At 66.1% G+C, this 18,633-nt stretch overlaps 3 protein-coding genes across 4 annotated transcripts in view; 1 reads left to right on the forward strand and 2 right to left on the reverse strand.

Moving 5' to 3' along the window:
• The window catches only part of EMIHUDRAFT_448185 (callose synthase), a gene marked incomplete at both ends in the record, with an annotated part of 9,489 nt that extends 3,895 nt beyond the window's left edge, over nucleotides 1-5,594 (forward strand). Inside the window, 14 exons of one of the 2 annotated variants that reach the window (XM_005767095.1) lie at nucleotides 26-126; nucleotides 209-277; nucleotides 368-469; nucleotides 582-804; nucleotides 1,255-1,398; nucleotides 1,470-1,646; nucleotides 2,117-2,593; nucleotides 2,668-2,754; nucleotides 3,002-3,323; nucleotides 3,416-4,145; nucleotides 4,229-4,322; nucleotides 4,436-4,547; nucleotides 4,658-5,351; nucleotides 5,426-5,594. In XM_005767095.1, the coding sequence (XP_005767152.1) occupies nucleotides 26-126; nucleotides 209-277; nucleotides 368-469; nucleotides 582-804; nucleotides 1,255-1,398; nucleotides 1,470-1,646; nucleotides 2,117-2,593; nucleotides 2,668-2,754; nucleotides 3,002-3,323; nucleotides 3,416-4,145; nucleotides 4,229-4,322; nucleotides 4,436-4,547; nucleotides 4,658-5,351; nucleotides 5,426-5,594 (3,501 nt within the window). Of the gene's footprint in view, nucleotides 1-25; nucleotides 127-167; nucleotides 470-581; nucleotides 805-928; nucleotides 1,169-1,254; nucleotides 1,399-1,469; nucleotides 1,674-2,116; nucleotides 2,594-2,667; nucleotides 2,816-2,984; nucleotides 3,339-3,415; nucleotides 4,163-4,228; nucleotides 4,368-4,435; nucleotides 4,548-4,657; nucleotides 5,369-5,425 lie in introns of those variants that run through there. The other variant, XM_005767096.1, reaches the window with a different exon arrangement.
• An 8,195-nt stretch (nucleotides 5,595-13,789) lies between these two features.
• EMIHUDRAFT_432589 (hypothetical protein) lies at nucleotides 13,790-15,192 on the reverse strand. The gene is made up of 3 exons (XM_005767097.1): nucleotides 14,664-15,192; nucleotides 14,294-14,596; nucleotides 13,790-14,207 (listed from the first exon to the last, which is right to left on the reverse strand). The coding sequence occupies exons 1-3, from the start codon at nucleotides 15,110-15,112 to the stop codon at nucleotides 14,033-14,035; spliced, it is 927 nt and encodes a 308-aa protein (XP_005767154.1). The 5' UTR covers nucleotides 15,113-15,192; the 3' UTR covers nucleotides 13,790-14,032.
• Nucleotides 15,193-16,903: 1,711 nt separating this feature from the next.
• On the reverse strand, nucleotides 16,904-18,306 carry EMIHUDRAFT_197249 (hypothetical protein; the record flags this gene model as incomplete). Its single annotated transcript, XM_005767098.1, has 6 exons — nucleotides 16,904-17,006; nucleotides 17,523-17,579; nucleotides 17,764-17,800; nucleotides 17,873-17,917; nucleotides 18,006-18,165; nucleotides 18,286-18,306. The coding sequence occupies 6 exons, from the start codon at nucleotides 18,304-18,306 to the stop codon at nucleotides 16,904-16,906; spliced, it is 423 nt and encodes a 140-aa protein (XP_005767155.1).
• Nucleotides 18,307-18,633: the final 327 nt, after the last annotated feature.

Here is an 18,633-nt window from a genome sequence, read left to right on the forward strand (position 1 = left end):
CCCCCATACCCCCCCCCCTTTTCAGGTGCTGCTCGCCAACTGCGTGCCATGCGTCTCGTCGCACGTCCGCTCCTGGCGCGGCCCGCTCAAGTCTCTCGCCGACCTGCTCGAGCCGCTCAACCGGCTGTACGTCGGGCGACCACGCCCACGCGCGCGGGCCGCGGCGCATGCGCCCACTGCTCACGGATGTGAGCTCTGACTCGAGCAGGCGCGACGTCCACGTGCGGGACGGCGACGCGGGCGGGTGCGGCCCCGTGCTCGAGTACGACATCTTTTGGTGCGGGCCTGGCCGCTCTCCCTCTCCCCGCCCGGCCGCTCTCCCTCTCGCGACGCCGCGGCATCCACAGCTCTGCCTCGCTGCGGGCAGGTTCACGCTGCTCTGCTTCAAGCTCTCCTTCTCGTACGCCTTCCAGCTGCGCCCGCTCGTGCGGCCGACGCGCGACGCGTGGACTCTGGACCTCTCTTCCTGGTGACTAGACGCGAGATTGCGGGAGATCGGACTAGACGAGACCGCCGAGAGGCACGGAGGGGGGGGGGGGGGGGGACTTCGCGGTGGTTGCGAGAGAGCGTGCTTGCGGTAGGTGGCCGGGGCACGACTTGGGCGCTGTGCCCAACGTGATCGTCGTCGCACTGCACTGGGCGCCTGTTGTGCTGATGTACTTGCTCGACCTGCAGATCTGGTTCATACTGTGGCAGGCCGCGTACGGCACGATCAAGGGCTGGACGCTGCACATCGGCGAGGTGCCCGACTTTGCCACGTTGCGCGAGCGCTTCTTCGACGCGTCGGACGCCTTCAACCGCAAGGTTCGCTCTTGCTCACTGACCGGCGGCTGAAGGCCCGACTCAGCGATGAATCACTCTCTCGAGACGCAAGGCGAGAGACGCAGCCGAGATGCAGCCGAGATACCGTCGCCCCCCCCACCGCCAGGTCCTCTCGAGCGCGACGCACCGCGGCTCGCCCGAGTACGTCCCTCCCGGCGGACCGCCGCCGCGAGGCACAAAGACGCGCGTCGCCGCCGCCGGCACCGCGCCGGCGCGCCCGCTGGACGACCTGCGCGTCGGCTTGCTCTCGGCGGCGGGATGCGAGCACGTGGGCGGCGGCGAGGCGAGCGAGCGGATGCGCTACTTTGCCGAGGCGTGGAACGGCATCATCGACGACTTGCGCAAGGCGCGGGCCTCGTCTCGGGCCTCGTATGGGCGGCTCCTCGCCCCCCCGCCCCCCCGCTCTGACGCGTCCGCGGCACGACCCCGCAGGCGGACCTCGTCTCGGGGCGCGAGCACGCGCTGCTCGCCTTCAACGGGTGGCACGGCTCCGCCTTCTCGTGCTGCGTCTACCTGCCCGGCTTCGTCACCGCCGGCAAACTCGCCGAGGCCTTCCACTTCGTCCGGCAGGAGCACGTCGGCGGCGAGAGGACCCGAGATCGCCCGAGGTCGCCCCGAGCTCACCCGAGACCCGCTCCACCCGGCAGGCGTCGGACGCGGCTCGATACCAGCCGCCACGCAAGCGCTCGCAGATCGAGCGCTCGCTCGTGGCCTCCATCGACGCCGACCGGCCAGCGCGGTTCGCCCTGCGCGAGTTTGCAGAGCTGTCGAGCTGGCTCCTCTCCACCCTGCTCGGGCCGAGGCACGAGGCCGCCATCGGCTCCGTCGCGCAGGGGCTGCTCCGCCACCAGGCGCGCGGAACGGCCGCGCACGCACGCACCGGCGGCGTCGCGCACACGCCGCAGCACTCCTAGCCGCCTCCGCCGCCACCCCCCCCCCCCACCCCACCACCACCACCACCACCACCACCACGGCTCCCCTCCCCTGCCCCCTCCTGCTTGCCCAGTTCCCCCCCTCCCCCCCCACCCACCCACCCCTTCCTGCCCCGCAGACGAGCCACACCCTCCTCGACGTGCTCGTCCCCTCCAAGCTCCCCGCCCTCGCCACCGCCATCGTCGGCCTCGCTCGCTCCCTCCTCAAGCTCAAGCTCGTCGACCCAAGCGATGCGCCCGCGCCGCCGCCCTCGCCGCCCCGCCGCATGCGGCCGCCACGCATGCCTGCCGGCGCCCCCGCCGGCGCCGACTTCGACCCGCTGCGGGGGACGCCGCCGCCCCCGGTTGCTGCGCCGAGCAAGGTGCTGTCGGCCGACGCGTCCCCGTCGGCGGTGGTGGACGGGCTGCGCGGCGTGCTCGACGCGCTCAAGGGTGCGCTGGGCGAGCTCGACTCGACCATCGAGGCGCTCAAGTTCACGCCGCAAGGCTTCTTCTGGGACGAGGCGTACGCAAAGGAGCGCATACTCGCCACGCTACTCGCCGACCAGCCGCCGGCCTGGCGCGCGCTCGGCCAGCCCGCCACCCGCCGGCTGGAGGGGCTAGTCTCGCTCTGCGTCACGGCGCAGCTCGACGCGGAGCCGCGCCACCCCGAGGTGCTGCGCCGGCTGCGCTGGTTCGTCGGCTCGCTCTTCATGGCGATGCCCGAGGCTCCGCCGGTGGAGGAGGCCCTCTCGCAGTCGACCCTCACGCCCTTCTGCGCAGAAGACATCCTCTTCGGCATGCGCGAGCTCGTCGCCAAGAACGAGGACGGCGTCTCGGTCCTCTACTTTCTCAAGACGGTGCGCCCGGACGAGCGGTCCAACTTCCTCGAGCCCTGCGAACAGCGCCTCTTCACACCTGGAGCTGCGAGCAGGTGCACCCGGACGAGTGGTCCAACTTCCTCGAGCGGGTCGGCGTCAAGGCTAGCGAGGAGGCGCGGCTCTTCAAGGAGAAGGACCTCGTGCTCGAGCTCCGCGCGTGGGCCTCCTTCCGCGGCCAGACCCTGATGCGCACTGTCGAGGGCGCGCCGTCGATGCAGCCGAGATGACAGCCGAGTGCAGCCGAGATGGTAGCCGAGATGGCAGCCGAGATGCGCACCGTCCAGGGAGCGCACCGCCGCACCGCACGCGCCCTGGCGCTCACCGCCCCCCTCCGCCTCCCCCCGCCCCCGCCACCCGCGCGTCGCCGCAGGCATGATGTGCCACGAGCGTGCGCTGCGGCTGCTGGCGCGGTGGGAGGGGTACGAGGGCGAGTCGCTGGAGCAGCTGGTTCGCTCAAAGTACTCGTACGTCGTCTCGTGCCAGCTCTACGGCACGCACAAGCGCAACCGCGACCCAAAGGCGGCCGACACCGAGTTTCTGCTGCAGCGCTTCCCCAACCTGCGCGTGGCCTACGTCGACAAGACGTCGACCCTCACCAAGGTGCGCGAGCCAGACGGCACGCTCGCGCTGCGCGAGACGATCCGCTACTACTCGGTCCTCATCAAGGGCTGCTCCGACGGCGGCGAGGAGGCGGTGCAGCAGGTCTACCGTGTGCAGCTACCCGGCACAGCAGCCCCTGGGGGAGGACAACCGGCCCGCACCCCGCACCCCTCAGCCGGTGCGCGTGCGCGCCCGCTGTAGGCGACATCATGATTGGCGAGGGCAAGCCCGAGAACCAGAACCACGCCGTCATCTTCACGCGAGGCGAGACGATCCAGGCCATCGACATGAACCAGAGCGGCTACTTCGAGGAGGCGCTCAAGATGCGCAACTTGCTGCAGGAGTTCCGCATCCACCCGACCGCCACGATCGTCGGCTTCCGCGAGCACATCTTCACGGGCGAGCTGTCGAGCTTGGCGTCGTACATGGCCCTGCAGGAGGGCTGCTTCGTCACTCTCACGCAGCGCGTCCTCTCGGACCCCCTCCACATCCGGCAGCACTACGGCCACCCCGACGTCTTCGACAAGATCTTCGCCATGTCGACGGGAGGCGTCTCGAAGGCGTCCAAGGGCATCAACCTGTCGGAGGACGTCTACGCTGGCTTCAACACGACGCTGCGGGGCGGCACCGTGCCGTACGCCGAGTATGTGCAGGTGGGCAAGGGCCGCGACGTCGGCATGCAGCAAATCTACAAGTTCGAGGCGAAGCTGGCCTCGGGCAACGCCGAGCAGTGCCTCTCGCGCGACGTCTTCCGGATCGCGCAACGGCTCGACCTGACGCGCTCCTTCTCCTTCTACTACTCGGGCCCCGGCTTCTACTTCAACAACGCCGCCACCGTCTTCGCGCTCTTCTTCTTCCTCTACGTGACGCTGCTGCCGCACCTGCTCCAGCTGGACGTCGGCGTGCCGGTCGCCGACCTGCTCAACGCGCAGTGGGTCGTCCAGCTCGGCGCCCCCCCCCCCCCGCCCCCCCCCCTACCCGCACGGGTGGGGACCCACCCCCCCGGCACGCGAGCGGCGCAGGCCTGCTCCTCAACGTGCCCATCCTCTGCTACCTCGCCGTCGAGCACGGCGTCGTGCGCGCGCTGCTCGAGATGTGGCGCGTCAACGTGTCGGGCTCGCTCCTCTTCTTTATGTTCCACATGGGGACAAAGGCGCACCCCCCCCCCCCCCTCCCCTGGGCCCTCGGCACGGAGGCACCCAGCGCCCTGCCCCGACGCAGGCGTACTACTTTGACTCGACGCTCAAGTACGGCGGCGCAAAGTACCGCCCGACGGGGCGCGGCTTTGTGATGCGGCACGAGGAGTTCGCGGAGCTCTACCGCTTCTACTCAGGTGCGCAGCAGAGTCGCGCTGCCAGCGCCGGCTAGAGTGGCCGCGTGCGGTCGCCGGCGAGCGCTCGTCTCCCCCCCTCCACTCCCCCCTCCCCCGCCGCCGCCCCGCAGGCTCACACCTCTACAACGGCTTCGAGCTGGTGTGGGGGCTGATCCTGCTGTGGACCCTCGGCGCGTGGAAGGAGGTTGGCGGCGGGCCGGCCTACCTGCGCACCTGCTGGTCCATCTGGGCGGTCGCCTTTGCGTGGCTCTTCTCTCCGTTCTGGTTCAACCCGCTCGCCTTCGACATGAAGAAGAACTTGGAGGACCTGTGGCAGTGGCTGCGCTGGATGGAGCGGCTCGACTCGTCAGTGACGACGAGCTGGGAGGCGTGGTGGCGCGAGGAGCGAGAGTACCTGCAGACGGGCTCGTGGGCAAAGAAGGCCTTCATCCTGTTGCCCGGCGTGCGGTATGGCCTCACCAGCGTCGGCATCCTCGTCTCCGTCTCGCGGCGCGCCATCGCGTCGGGCGCGCTGCTCGACGAGCTGCAGCTCGCCGCGCTGCTGGTCGGTGGCACCCTCGCCATCGTCCTCGCCTTCCTGTGGATGCCGCTGCTGCTGCGCGCTCGGCCCGTGCTTCTGCGGCTGCTCTCGTCGGCGCTGCTCGCCTTCAGCCTGTTCTACGCGCTGCCCTGGGTCGGCGTCCACGTCTCGCTCCTCCACGCGCTGCACCTCTTCGTTGCCGCCGCCTACCTCACCGCCGCGCTCATCCGCATCCCGTACGCGTTTGGCCAGCTGCCGTACTTTGTGCTGATCGCCGGCAAGGCGTACGACTACCTCCTCGGCAGCTCGCCCCTCTGCCCACGCCGGCGCTCACCCAGAGGACGCCCTAACCTGAGAGCGCCGCCCTCCTCGCTATAGGCGGGCTGCTCATCGGCCTCTGCCTGCTCCTCTCCGCCACGCCCGGCCAGGTGATGCGGCACCTGCAGAACCGCGCGCTGCTCTCCGACGCCTTCAACCGTGGCGTCTACCATGCAGAGCTGGCGCAGCTCATTTCGAACCAGAACTAGCCCCGCCATCGCAGCATGCATGCATGGCGCTCTGCCGTCGCAGTTTTTGATACTCCCGGGTCGCGTTGTTCCATGTTCGCTCCTCGAGCAGTTGTCCTCGATCAGATCTCGGCTCTCTTTCTCCGTGTTTCGCGCTATCTGCGGCATCTCGGCGCGAGCTCCCCTGTGGCGCTCTCAGAGAGTCGTTTTTTACAAATACAGAGTGATTCTGAGATCAGGTTGGGCGTTTCCCCTTTGGAGGCAGACATTTCAGAAAGCGAATCCCAGGCCGATCTCCCCGCTCGAAGCGGGGAACCCGTCCCGGGCGCCCGCTCGAAGCGGGGGCGCCCGCTCGAAGCGGGGGCGGCGCAGGCTGCCACCGCTGCCCGGGCGCGCCGAGCGGCGGCGGAGGGCCGCCCAGGCCACCACCAGTGCCTCTCCCACCGGCGGCGCGGCGGCAGTGGCGCCGACCGCCCCTCCATCAGCGGCGGCGCGAGGCTGTCGTCGGGACGCCGGCAGGTGACGCGCGAATAGGGTGCCACCGGACCGGCCGACGAGCACCCAGCGGAGCCGTCATCGTGCATGGCGAGCCGAGCACCGCCGCGTCGCTTCTCGGCGCATTGGAGAGCAGAGGAAGCTGCTGGCGTCGCGGCTGGGATCGGCAGCGGCGCCAGCAGCTTTCTCGGATCTGAAGCGACTTTGAGCGCCGATCGATCGATCTGAGGGCTGACCGATGGGTGGCGCTGGGAGGAAGACCGCGCCACCCGTCGGCCAGCCCTCAGCTCCGCGACGGCGACTCGATAGTCGTGGCCGGCGCTCGGCTGCCACTCTAAGCTGTGCCGCCAGGCGCTCCTGGAACCGTGACGTCACTTCTTATGGATGCGGCACTAGGGACGCCCAATGTTTTCGTAAATATAGAAGCCACTCTCTCGCGTGTGGAAGCCACGACTGCGTAGTCGTGCTCCCCCGGAGCACGCCATAGAGCGCCGGTTGTGTACCGGGCGCACCCGCAGCCGTACACACTGCTGCCAGGACCTGCCAGGGGGGCGCCGCAGGCGCCCCAAGCGGCGCGGAGCGCCGCCGCAGGCGGCGGACAGCAGGTGCGCAAAATTAAACGCCATTTTCGGTTCCGCAGTTTTGCCACTAACGTCGAAATCCGGTACAAATCGAGAGTTACGAGAGCCGAGCCCCCCACGAAAACCACAGAGGGGCGCGCGCACTATGTCAAAACTACAGGGGTAGGCAATGAAACGGAGCTTTGCGCCCTTTCCCACCCGCCGGGGGGGCACCCAGGCCGGCCACCTGATCGGTAGTGGTGGACGGGAGGCGCGAACAGCGCCATCTTGGGGTCTACACGCCGACCAGTGCTCCCGTCAGTGACCAGGAAGAGGGGCTGCGTGGCCTTCTCAGCCGCCGGCCGCGCGTCCGTGTGGTCTACAGTTAACGAACCAAAAGCCCTGCTTCCGTTTTAACACAAATTGGGTGGCGAACTCGGCGCCCATAGCTCTGGCTCGAGTTTTAGCGATTATGTCGCGAAACGCATTAGCCGCTACATCGAAATGGCCGAGGTAGCCGAAATCACAGCTTCCGCTGTAGCGGCTAATGCGTTCTCCGAGGTCATGATCGTGGGCGGAAAACGAACCGGCACCCCGGCGGGGCACCTTACGGGCTGTGTTAAAACGAGAGCTCAGGTCCCGATTTCACAGTGGGCCGCAGGAAAAGACACGCGATGAACCCGCACCCATCGAGCTAGCTTCGAGGCGCCTTCAAAGCAGGTCGCAATGGCGCCGAAGAAGAAGCCTGCACACGGCCGCAAGGCCAAGGGCGTCATGCAAGGCGCTCATCGTCCTCCAAAGGAGGTCTCTGGTGCAGCCGGCTCGCGCGGTCCGTCTGAGCCCTCGTCACGATCGGAAGCACCACAATACGAGGCTGTCGGCGGCGAGTGGGTGGTGTGCCAAAAGCAGGCGCGCAGTCAGCGAGCTGAAGCCGCTCAAAAGGCCTCTCGCGCGTCTACCGTCCAAAAGGCGCGGCTGCCCGCCGCAGCCGCCGCCTCCAAGGCTGGGCAGACCGCCTCCGCTTGCGTTCGCCAACCCGGCTACGGCAAAGGTCGGTCACCCGCGACCGCCACAGGCGCCAGGACGGCGCAGCGGCCTCGCCTTGAGGACTCGCAGCTGACTAGCGCCGCTGGCGTCGCGACGGGTAGCCTCAGCGTGCAGCTGGCGGAGGCTGCGGCCGCAGACGCACTCGAGGCCCTCGAGACCGGTGTGCAGACTAGGCAATCTGCGTTGGCGAGGTCGCAGCTGCTGCGAGCGCAGCGGGCGGAGATTGAGACTGCGCTCGCCAATCTGCGCGAGCTCTGGCAGGAGAAGGAGCGCGACATGCTGCGCCTGCTCTCCAACCCGCAGGCTGCGTGGGGCACAGATGCCGTCTGGCAGCTGTCCATGGCCGAGTTTGCCTTGGAGACCATGGACGAGAACGCCGTCGCACTCAAGCCTCGCCGGCTAGGAATGTGCTTTCGCGCGCTTGCCGAGCAGGCGCGGCACCCCGACGAGATCCCGCGCCTCCGCGGGCTGTACGAGCTGCACGCCCTCCACGCGGTGCTGCAGCGCAGCCCCAGCCTCCAGCGCGAGCTGCGGGTCCAGCTCGAGCGCTTTAAGCGACAATACTGCTCGTTGCTGCGCGGCGCCGGACGCTTTCGCACGCTCGAGGTCCTGCCCGGCGAGACGATCCTCGAGCTTATGCGGCGCACTCACGTGGCCATGCTCTCGTGGCGGCCTCCCGGCAGACCCGGCGCGGCGGCGTCGACCCTGGCGCTGCCCGCGAGCCGAGCGGGGGGGGTCTACCTCCCAGAATGGCGAGAGGAGACGAACGTGCTCTACCATTCGGCGGCGGGTAAGACCCTCTCGCTGCGTGGCGCGCAGGGCGTCGCCACGGCCTGCTCGAAGCGGTACCTGAAGTCGCTCCCGGAGGCGGAGCGGCCGCAGCACGAGAGCCACGAGACGGTCCGCTTGCACGACATGCAGTTCTGGTTCGTGCAGCGCCAGAGAGCTGTGGAGAACTCCTTCTCGAAGCGGCGAAACGTGCTGCAGTGGGACGAGGTGACGATCAACAAGGTGGCCTGGGTCGTCGTCACGCTGTCGTGCGAGAGGCTGCCGGCGCTGCGTGAGCGCGAGGTGATCGCCACCTTTAAGCTCCGGCCAGACGCCGATGGCCACAAGAAGACGGGCGTGAACGTCGGCGCGAGCAATGTGCGCGCGGTCAACGAGCTCGGCCTGCCGATCGATCGGATCGACTTCTGCGTCTCCGACGGCACCGCCTCCAATGCCAGCTTGACCATTGCGTCGGAGCGGCACAAGGGCGGCGCCTTTGCGCACATCTGGACCTCGATGCGTGCGGCAAAGCACGTGCTGTGCTTTTTTATCCTCTGCTTGTCCCACGTGATCAACAACGAGGTGAAGAATGTCTGCGAGGCGGCTGGTGCCTGCCGCCGCGAGCACCTGCTCGCGCACTCGGGCTCCACCAAAAGCGGACGGCATCGCATCCCGGAGGCGCGCCACGCCCGACGTAAGAGGCGCTCACACACCCCTCCAACGCTTCCCCACGCTCCCTCTGACGCAGCTGCTGGCCGACGTCGTGCTCGCCGTCAAGGAGTCGAAGGGCTGCAAAAACTATGTCCGCGTCTCGGAGGGGCTGGCGCGTCTCGGCGACATGCCGGGAGGCGTGGACACCCGGTGGCTCTACTGGGTGTACACGTGCATGTGGCTGGCGCCCACGACGCGGCGCCTCGAGCTGATCGTGTGCTGTCTCTTGCACGAGTGGCTCTGCGCGCAGGGCGACGAGGGGCTCTTTGCCGACGCCGAGCAGACCGACGAGTTCGGTGAGAAGCTGGCGCTGACTGGCGCCACGCTGCTCGAGAAGGTGAGCTCGATCAAGGACGCCGCGCGGCGCGAGCTGCTGCTTGAGCTCCTCGACCCGGAGATACGCGTGTGGCTCTCGTTCCTGGCCATCTACGGCGAGCGGTCGGCCGACCGCTTCCTCAAGTTTACCGAGAACGACGGGCCGGGCGTGGCGTTCAAGGCACCCCGCGTGCTTCGCCTGCGGCTCGCCTACCTCGACGCGCTCGCCAGCAACAACGACGAGACGCGCGACCTCGAAGGCGGCCGTCCATGGAAGGGCGACTTTGCGCCGCTGCGAGCAATGGTCGCCAAGAACACGGCGGCGTTCTCGCGCCTGGATGTGCGGGCCATCGTGCGCAAGGCCGCACGCGCTGCTTCTACCTACTTCCGACAGCACACGGCAGCGTGGCGGACGAACCCCGCGCTCGTGGCGCTGGGAACTATGGACGAGGAGGGAGAGCATGCTGTTCTCTCGGCGCAGGAGCTGCTGGCGCTCGCGAAGCAGGGCCGGGGAGGCTTAATCCAGAGCATGCTGCCGCACCTCCCCGACTCGGCCGATGCCACCGAGCTTAGCGCTGCGATCACCAACGCCACCGAGGGGGTCGGCCTCTGGTTTCAGGACGACGCCCTCGGCGTCTTTAAGCTGCTGGCAAGCTGTAAGCGGCCGACGCAGCTGCGCGACGTGGCGGGCGGTAGCGACGTCTACGATTCCATCTGGAGCGTCGGCGTCTTTGTGCCGATCAGCAACTTCTTCTCGGAGACGGTCGTCAAGACGCTCTCTCGCGATTTGCACGGGACGCAGCGCCGGTCGGAGATGTGCGCGACAAGGCTCACGGCACCGCGGCACCGCGGGCACGTTTACCCGACAACGGCAGCCGATTGGAGCGCCGCGTCGGCCGCTCTCGGACACAACGTGTCCAAGCGAGTCACCGAGAAGGAGGGCCTCGCCGCGCAGCTGCAGGATCTCCGGCTCGACAGCATGGAGCTCTCGGCGTTCGTGGACGAGCCGCAGGAGGAGGAGGAGGAGGGCGGGGCGGAGGAGGAGGGGGAGGAGGGCTCGGGCGAGGCCGGAGGCTCGACCGACGCGGCCGACGGCGGGACGGCGAGCTCGGCGGAGGGCGAGGGTCGCCAGCCGGGCTGGCCGTTGGAGAAGGGCGTGAGCACAGCGGCGATCCGGAGGTCGCTGCAGGTGGGGAACGTCGTGGAGGTCCTCTGGGCCGTCCGGCAGGATGGAGACCCAGAGGTGTACCTCGCTCGCGTCGAGGCGGTCATGAGAATCAAGATAAAGATTCGCTGGCTGCACGAGGATACCGAGGAGGAGAACGTGTACGTGGAGTGCCCGTTCTTCACCAAGGTGGAGACATGGTCGATGAAACAGCTGTGGAACCCTGTCTCTGATGTGAGCCAGATTGGCTCGGCAGAGGCGCCTCGCTGGCGCCGCAGCGCGATAGCTGAGGACGCCGAGGCGGCTAGAGCCGCTGCCGAGGGTGGGGGGGTGTCGTGGGACACGATCATATCAGACATGGAAGCCCGCAGGAAGGGAGAAGAGACGGGAGGGGAGGACGAGGTCGAGGACGAGGCGCTGTTTGCCGGCAGACCCGGCTCCGACGACGAGGAGGTGGAGGTCGAGCTGGTGGAGCCAGAGCTACAGGGACCGCCCCACTTGCGCGTCGGCGAGGCTGGCTACATCTCATCTTACCACCGGCAGTGGTTCAGCGACTCGAACCTCGCCAACGCACACTACGTAGACGAGCGTCGAGACAGCGAGAGTGGCGCCGGCTCGCCGCTGCGGTACAACTACCCCCGCGACGTAGCCTCGGCATGCAGCATCTTCCGTCAAAGAGGAGGGCAGCGGGTGCTGCAACTCTGCGACTGCGTGATGTTGCAGCAGGTCTGCGACGGCGCCCATTGGCACAACGTCGCGCTCATCGGGCCTCAGCGGCTCGCCGTGCACTGGGAGCCGTTCGGCACCAGCATTTTCAGCCGCACGCATCCTCTAGCGCGCGTTCGGGACGCCTTCGACGCGGCGCCAAAGGACACGGGCTGGCAGCTAGTCAGCGTGACGCTCAACTTGCAGAGCGACGGCTACCAGTGCGGGCCGTGGGCGCATTGGTTCCGCCGCCGCCTCTTCGCCTACTGCGCGGACGACGAGCTGATGAGCAAGCAGTCCTTTGCCGAGTACCTCTCGACCAGCCCGGGCATCAGCCCGCTCGGAGCGCTCAGGAACAGGAGGGAGCGAGAGGCCGCCGGCGCAGCAAACACGGCCTTCATGCACGAGGAGCGCGTGCGGCTGCGCTGGCTCCTCCGGGCAGCGGCGCGAGAGGACGCGCTTCCCTACGAGCATCCGCTGCAGGACGCCTTCCGCCGAGCAGGGGCTGCGGCGGCAGCGCGCGCGGACGCGGTCGTGCTCGACGAGGGCTTGGAAGGCGATGAAAAGTACTTCGACCTCTATGACGACTCGTGACGGCCTGCACAGGTCGCCCTGGTCGCCGTCGCCGTCTCGCCGCCTCATCCGCCAACACGGCCGTCGCCGCCAGGGCCGCCACTGCCATCGCCATCGCCGTCGCTGCTTCGCCCACCACTACCAGGGCCGTTGCTCTACCGCTCCCCAAGCGTATTGCCGGTGCTGTCACGGGCTGCCACTCCTAGTACCTTGCTGCTCGGTCGCGTTCAGTCTAGGTCGACACGCTACCCTGCCGTTCGGGCGCCGCTCACCGCTTCGCAGCGAGCCCGGGCTCTGTAAACATCTCCGTCGCGAGCTGCGCACGCCCCGCGGGTCCGTGTGACTGTAGCTGTATCTCCCAAACATCTCTCGCAGCTCAAAGCGATCTCCCCTAATCTCCACAGCTCGAGATTGCACGAGATAAAAACGGCGCTCTCGAGGTGGGGCGCCAAGATCTGGACAGCGGAGCGCGTAGAACGCGCGCTGCTGATGTGCACAGAGCCCGGGATGGCCAGCATCCGCCCTCGTGGTCGCGAACGGCGCCGGTCAGCGCGTGCGGCTCTGGCAGCCGCCCGGCCGCGTCGGAGCTGCAGAGAGCGGCACGCGGCCCGGTGCCGTTCGGGCGCCGCTCATCGCTTCGCAGCGAGCCCGGGCTCTACAAACATCTCCGTCGCGAGCTGCGCACGCCCCGCGGGTCCGTGTGACTGTAGCTGTATCTCCCAAACATCTCCCGCAGCTCAAAGCGATCTCGGCCTAATCTCCATGGCTCGAGATTGCACGAGATAAAAACGGCGCTTTCGAGGTGGGGCGCCAAGACCTGGATAGCGGAGCGCGTAGAACGCGCGCTGCTGATGTGCACAGAGCCCGGGATGGCCAGCATCCGCCCTCGTGGTCGCGAACGGCGCCGGTCAGCGCGTGCGGCTCTGGCAGCCGCCCGGCCGCGTCGGAGCTGCAGAGAGCGGCACGCGGCCCGGTGCCGTTCGGGCGCCGCTCATCGCTTCGCAGCGAGCCCGGGCTCTACAAACATCTCCGTCGCGAGCTGCGCACGCCCCGCGGGTCCGTGTGACTGTAGCTGTATCTCCCAAACATCTCCCGCAGCTCAAAGCGATCTCGGCCTAATCTCCATGGCTCGAGATTGCACGAGATAAAAACGGCGCTTTCGAGGTGGGGCGCCAAGACCTGGATAGCGGAGCGCGTAGAACGCGCGCTGCCGATGTGCACAGAGCCCGGGATGGCCAGCATCCGCCCTCGTGGTCGCGAACGGCGCCGGTCGACGCGTGCGGCTCTGCGTCAACCAGTACGGAGCCCGAAATGCGTCCAAAAGTAAAAAAATCAGCTTTCCGCGCCTCCTCACTGCTCGCCGCCGCGCAGGCGTGTTCCGGGGGCCCAGTGGAGCACTTCATCTAGTGACGGCACCGGCTCTAGAGAAATTTATAATTTCTCAGTGGGGTTTTGACATAGTGCGCGCGGACAGCGCGCCGCCAGGGGCGCCGCAGGCGCCTCAAGCGGTGCGGAGCGCCGCCACAGGCGGCGGACAGCAGGTGCGCGAAATTAAACGCCATTTTCGGTTCCGCGGTTTTGGCACTGTCTACCAACTTTGTGGTACAAATCGACTTGCACTTGGTCTGAGCCCTGCGCTGCGTTTGAGCCTCCATTCTGAAAGTGTACGTAGAAGGGAAGGCAGCAGGTCCGGCTTGCGAACTCCGCTGTGCGCCGACAAGCGGTATGGCGCCGAGTAGAGGCCATTTTCCTATTAGAAAAGGCTGTCGAGAGCGCAAAATTTTCTTCGCTGCGCGCCCAACCATGGTGGGCACGCAGCGGGCGCCTGCGGCGCCAAATTTTTGAAATGTCTGCCAGTCGCCCAACCTGATCTCAGAATCACTCTACACAGTAAAAGCACACACCTCGCTTAGCGCGAACAACCCACATATTTTACGCACAGAACCAGACGCAACGACCAACGTCACGCACACAGGACACCGCAGTCCGCACCACACATCGCACAGCTCGGTGAGAAACGTGAATTTCAGCGTGTGCACTCTGACTCTCAACTCACCTCGACGAGCGAACAAGCAACAACTTGGCGCCCGCGGTGTATGTGGAAAGCGCCTAGAACTTACTTAGTCGGCGAGGAAGGGCAGGATCGTCTGGTCCCAAAAGGCGCTTGACCAGCGGAGGTGCTCGCCCTGGTAGCTGTACGTCACGAGCTTCTTCGTCTCCGCCATCGCCTTGAGCCCAAGCCAGTCCTCTTTGTACGCCGTGGTCGCGTTGAGCGGCACCACCGAGCCGGGCGACCTGTGGGGCAGGGCTGGTGAGTTAGCACGGCTGCTCTCGGCTGATCTTGGCTGATCTCGGCTAGTCTCGGCTAGGCTAGTCTCGACCCCCAGGCCCAGAAGCCCATCGTCTCGGACGCGTGAGGCACCACCATCGTGTCCTGCAGCGCCTCGACGAAGACGAGCTGCGTCAGGCTCTTTAGGTTCTTGACGTAGGTGACATTCTTGGCCTCCCGCTCGTTGTTCATGTCGGCGAGCCAGCGACTTTTTTTGAGGTAGGTTGCCTTGTCAGCAACGTCCTTCCAGTAGTCGCTGAAGGCGATCGGCGCGCCATACGAGTCGAGCCGCCAGAGCGGGCAGATGAGCTTGTAGAGGACGTTGTCCGGGCATGTGCCCACGCCGTTGTGCGGCCTATCTCTCGCACCGATCCATAACGGCAGTGTACTATGGCGAGCTGCCTGCAGGACCGCCGCCTCGCCCGCACATGGAGATGAACTTGTGCACGGGAGGGTCGTTGACGCGCTGGATGTAGCCGCGCAGCACGAGGTTGCCCTGACTCAGACCGACCGCGGTGAAGCCGTTGGCCAGCTTCGCGTCTGCACGGACGCTGGCGGTGAACTCTTCAATCTGCTTGTCAAGAGTGGTCGTGATGGACGCGGCGCCGTCCGCAACGGTGGAGCACACGACGTGGAGCCCCGGATACTTTCCCGATGCGGTGTCGCACAGAGAACGCATACCGGGGTTTGTGCCGCTGTCGCCCATGCCATGCAGCATCACGACTGGAGTGCGCTCTGCAAGCGGCGCTGGCTCACTGATGAGGCTGATGGTCGGGGCGAGATGGTCGGACGAAGAGGCGAGAGCCTGCTCGAGAGCAGAACCGGTCCAGTGCTGGTATCCAAGCGCGCACGAGGCGAGGAGAAGAGCCATTACACACAGCCACCCACGTTTTCCAGTGCGAGCGAGTGAGCTTACTCAGTAGCCGACTCAGTCGTGATGCTGGCAGTCCGCCAAGGACCGATTTCTTTCAAACGCCTAAGTGCGCCGCCAGTCCCGTGCCTAGTGTCGTGCGAGGGAGCTTTATTCTGAAATTCTTTCAAACGCCAACGAATCTCCAATCTTAGCCCTTTTCTGCGAACGCACTCACAGAACTAAGGGTGAAGCCAAACAATCATTCTATTCTACGCAGCTGATGTTGTCCTCAATAGCCCATGCACAAGAGTGTTCGATGAATGCGTTCGGGCTCTGATAGACAGGGGGGAGAGACACTGGAAAGGAGGAGAAGCACACTGAGCGAGGCGTGCAAGCCCCGCAGAGGTGCGGGCGAGAGGGCGGCCCGAGCCCGAAAGGGCCCGCCCTCGACCTTGCTCTACATGGTAACGGATAAGAAGAGAAACTACGGACCGGGACACGCTGTGGTTCAGACGTCCCCCCCCTCGACGCAGTCGAGTGACTCACATGAATAGGGAGGAGAAAGTGTCGTCCCCCACATATCATATCGGCATATCACCACAGACGCAGCCAAGGACCGGCACGCCCCCCCCCTTTGGGAGGTTCCCCGGGTGGAGGTTCGTGTCATGAGAGAAGATACACCACTCCGTGTATCTAGACGCACGGAAGATACACCGAAGATACACCGCAGATTTACTTATGCGGGTTCCGCGCCGAAGCGGTGTATCTTCATACGAAGATACACGGGTTCCAGGTCGAAGCGGTGTATCTTCACGGAGCGCGTTCATAGTGAAGATACACGGAAGCGGGAGCGGCAGTTGCTCATGGAGCTGGACGGGCTCGGCCCGCCCTTTGAGGGCTCCAATGGCGTCTGGTTCCGCGCCGGCGTCTGGAAGGGCAAGCCCGTGGCCCTCCGCATGTCGTCCGCATCCAGCACCGGCTTCGAGAACGTTATCGTGCAAGGCGGCAGCAAGAAGCGCAACAACCCCTTTTGCGCCAAGTTCAAGCCGGTCGGCGAGAAGTTTCAGCGCCACCTGCCCGGCTCGAACAGCGCGACAGCCGAGGAGGCGGCCGCCAAGCTGGCCTACTACCACGAGTACGGGTCGGAGCTGCCGCCGCCTGCAGCTCGCAAGCCTCGCCGCCGCCCAGAGGTGCGCTCCTGAGCCCGCACCCATCCTGGCTGCGCTCAGTCCTCCTTCCCTGGGCTGTAGGATATGGCGGTAGAGCAGGCGGCCAAGGAGGCGCGCAAGCAGGCCAGGCGGCCGCAGAGGCCGCCGCTCACGCCCGCGCTGGCGCAGCCTCCACAGTCTCCTCTCACGGGTCCCGGTGTGCCGTGTGTGCCGGTAGTCCCTCTCCCCATGGGCTACCACCCCTTGCCCTCGGAGCCAGTCATCCCTGTGGGCCCTGTGGGTGAGCCCCAGCCAGGCCAGTGCCAGCACTCGTGGGACCCGGCCACCTGCGTCCTCTGCAACTGGTCCTGGGGCGCCCGGCGCTGAGATACACTCAAGATACACTCGAAGATACACTTCGAAGATACACCGGTGGGATGTTATAAAGGTGTATCTTTGAAATGTATAGTCAAGTATATCTTTGGCTATCACTCGAACTTTGGACAAGGGAATGGCCCAAAGAGGGGGGCGTGCCGGTCCTTGGACGCAGCACAGGGGCTCCAATCCTGTCCGTGTCCCAGCCTGGGGGCCTCGGCTAGATCTCCAGTGGGGAGTGCGAGGGCTGGATCGACTGCAGCGAGAGTGTGGGTTGTGGACCGTCCTAGGGATAGCGTGTGGCATAGATGTTCCCCTGGAAGTAGAGAGGCTGATGTCTCTCGCCCTGCAGGAAGGAGAAACTCAGACGGAAGAGTGAAAACTCCTCCCTGCGGCATGTGCGCAGAACGGCTTGCGCAATGTGCGGCATCGCGTGTTGAGGGCTCGGGAGGGCAACGACGGCAGCGTTGCCGAGCTTGTACAGGGGCCTCAATCCTGTCCCCGATGGGGTGCGCCTCTCGCCGCGCGCGTAGTAGTCGGCGCGCGGGTAGCCTCAGAGATGCGCAGAGCGAGATGCGGGTATCAGCCAACCAAGCCCTGGGCTTGGATGGGCGCGGCGAAGCCGCGGCGCAGTGGATAGCGTGAAGAACTCGAGATCGCTGGGATCTTGAGCCGCCGCTGCCACGTGCAAGCCCCGCAGAGGTGCGGGCGAGAGGGCGGCCCGAGCCCGAAAGGGCCCGCCCTCGACCTTGCTCTACATGGTAACGGATAAGAAGAGAAACTACGGACCGGGACACGCTGTGGTTCAGACGCGAGGGAGGGCGGGCTCAGATCTCCATCCACGTTGCTCGCGTCCTCCCCTAGGCTTGACGAGATGGTTGAGAGCGCAGCTGTGGTGCGCCCACCTGCCCGCGTACGGCCCGACGCTGAGCCGGCAGATGCGGTCGGAGGTGGGGTTGATCCTGCCGCCGCAGACGTGGCAGGGCGAGGACATGCGAGCGGTCATGGCCATTGCAATGTGGGTGCAGTCACGGGACCAGTGGCCCGCGCGGCCGCACCTGAAGCACCGCCCTCCGTTGCCGGCGTTTGTGGTGCCCGGCAGGCGAGGCCGCGGCGGGAGTCGAGACGTGCGTCTGCGAGACAGACGTCTTCGCCATCCAGTCTTGGAGAACCCTGTCCACGCCTGAGGATTCTGCACTAGCGATTCTGCCACCCAAGACAGGATTCTGTATGCGGAGGCTCGAGAGATTCTCACTCGACTTTTCCGGTTCTGCTGACTCGATCTGATTCTGCCCCTCCCCTTTCCACGCACTCAGCCTCCGGGCAGGATTCCTCGCTCAGCTTCCGTTTCTGCCTACTCGATCTGATTCTGCCCGTTCGATTCTCACTTATCAGATTCTGTCGCGGTTGCGGTTTCTGCCTCCTGATGCCGGAAAGGGGATCGATGATGGCGCGGTCGGTCGCGGCTCGCAGCTTCTTCATCTGCGGCTCGATGTCGCGCTTGAGATCCCAGTTCACCTTCTTGGGCGCGAGGTTGAGGAGCGGCTCCTGGGTCGGATCCGTGTGCGCGACGTGAGCTGCCAGCTTGCGCGTTCCGGCGTGGCTGCATGCTCTCAATCCTAGCCGTCTAGAAAAGAAGGTTCGGCGGCCTCCACCCTCACTGGTCACCAAGGTGACTCCCAAGAGCATAGGAATCCAAAGTAAATCATTGATTGTGTTGTTTGTGGCTTTGGGGGGGAATTCCTTTTTACCTATGTAACATGCGAGGGGCTGAGCTGTAAAGGTTTGGACCATCCGCGTGTTGTCAAAGCGAGAAGACGCACACACTGCGGAAATTCGCACTCACCCCCCACTGTCGCCAGACTGTGAGAGGCTATAGGGGAGGAGGGTGGGAGACCATAGCTCCCGCGTTCCCGTCGGGCTCCAAAGCAGGCATAGCACAAGCCGCCGCCAGGCGCGCTTGCGAAACACCGACGGCAAACGTAAATTCGTAGGCGCCCGACGGAATTAATCCCG

The sequence above is a fragment of the Emiliania huxleyi genome (genome assembly GCF_000372725.1).
Source record: "Emiliania huxleyi CCMP1516 unplaced genomic scaffold EMIHUscaffold_5, whole genome shotgun sequence".
In the NCBI taxonomy this organism is placed as follows: Eukaryota; Haptophyta; order Isochrysidales; family Noelaerhabdaceae; genus Emiliania; species Emiliania huxleyi.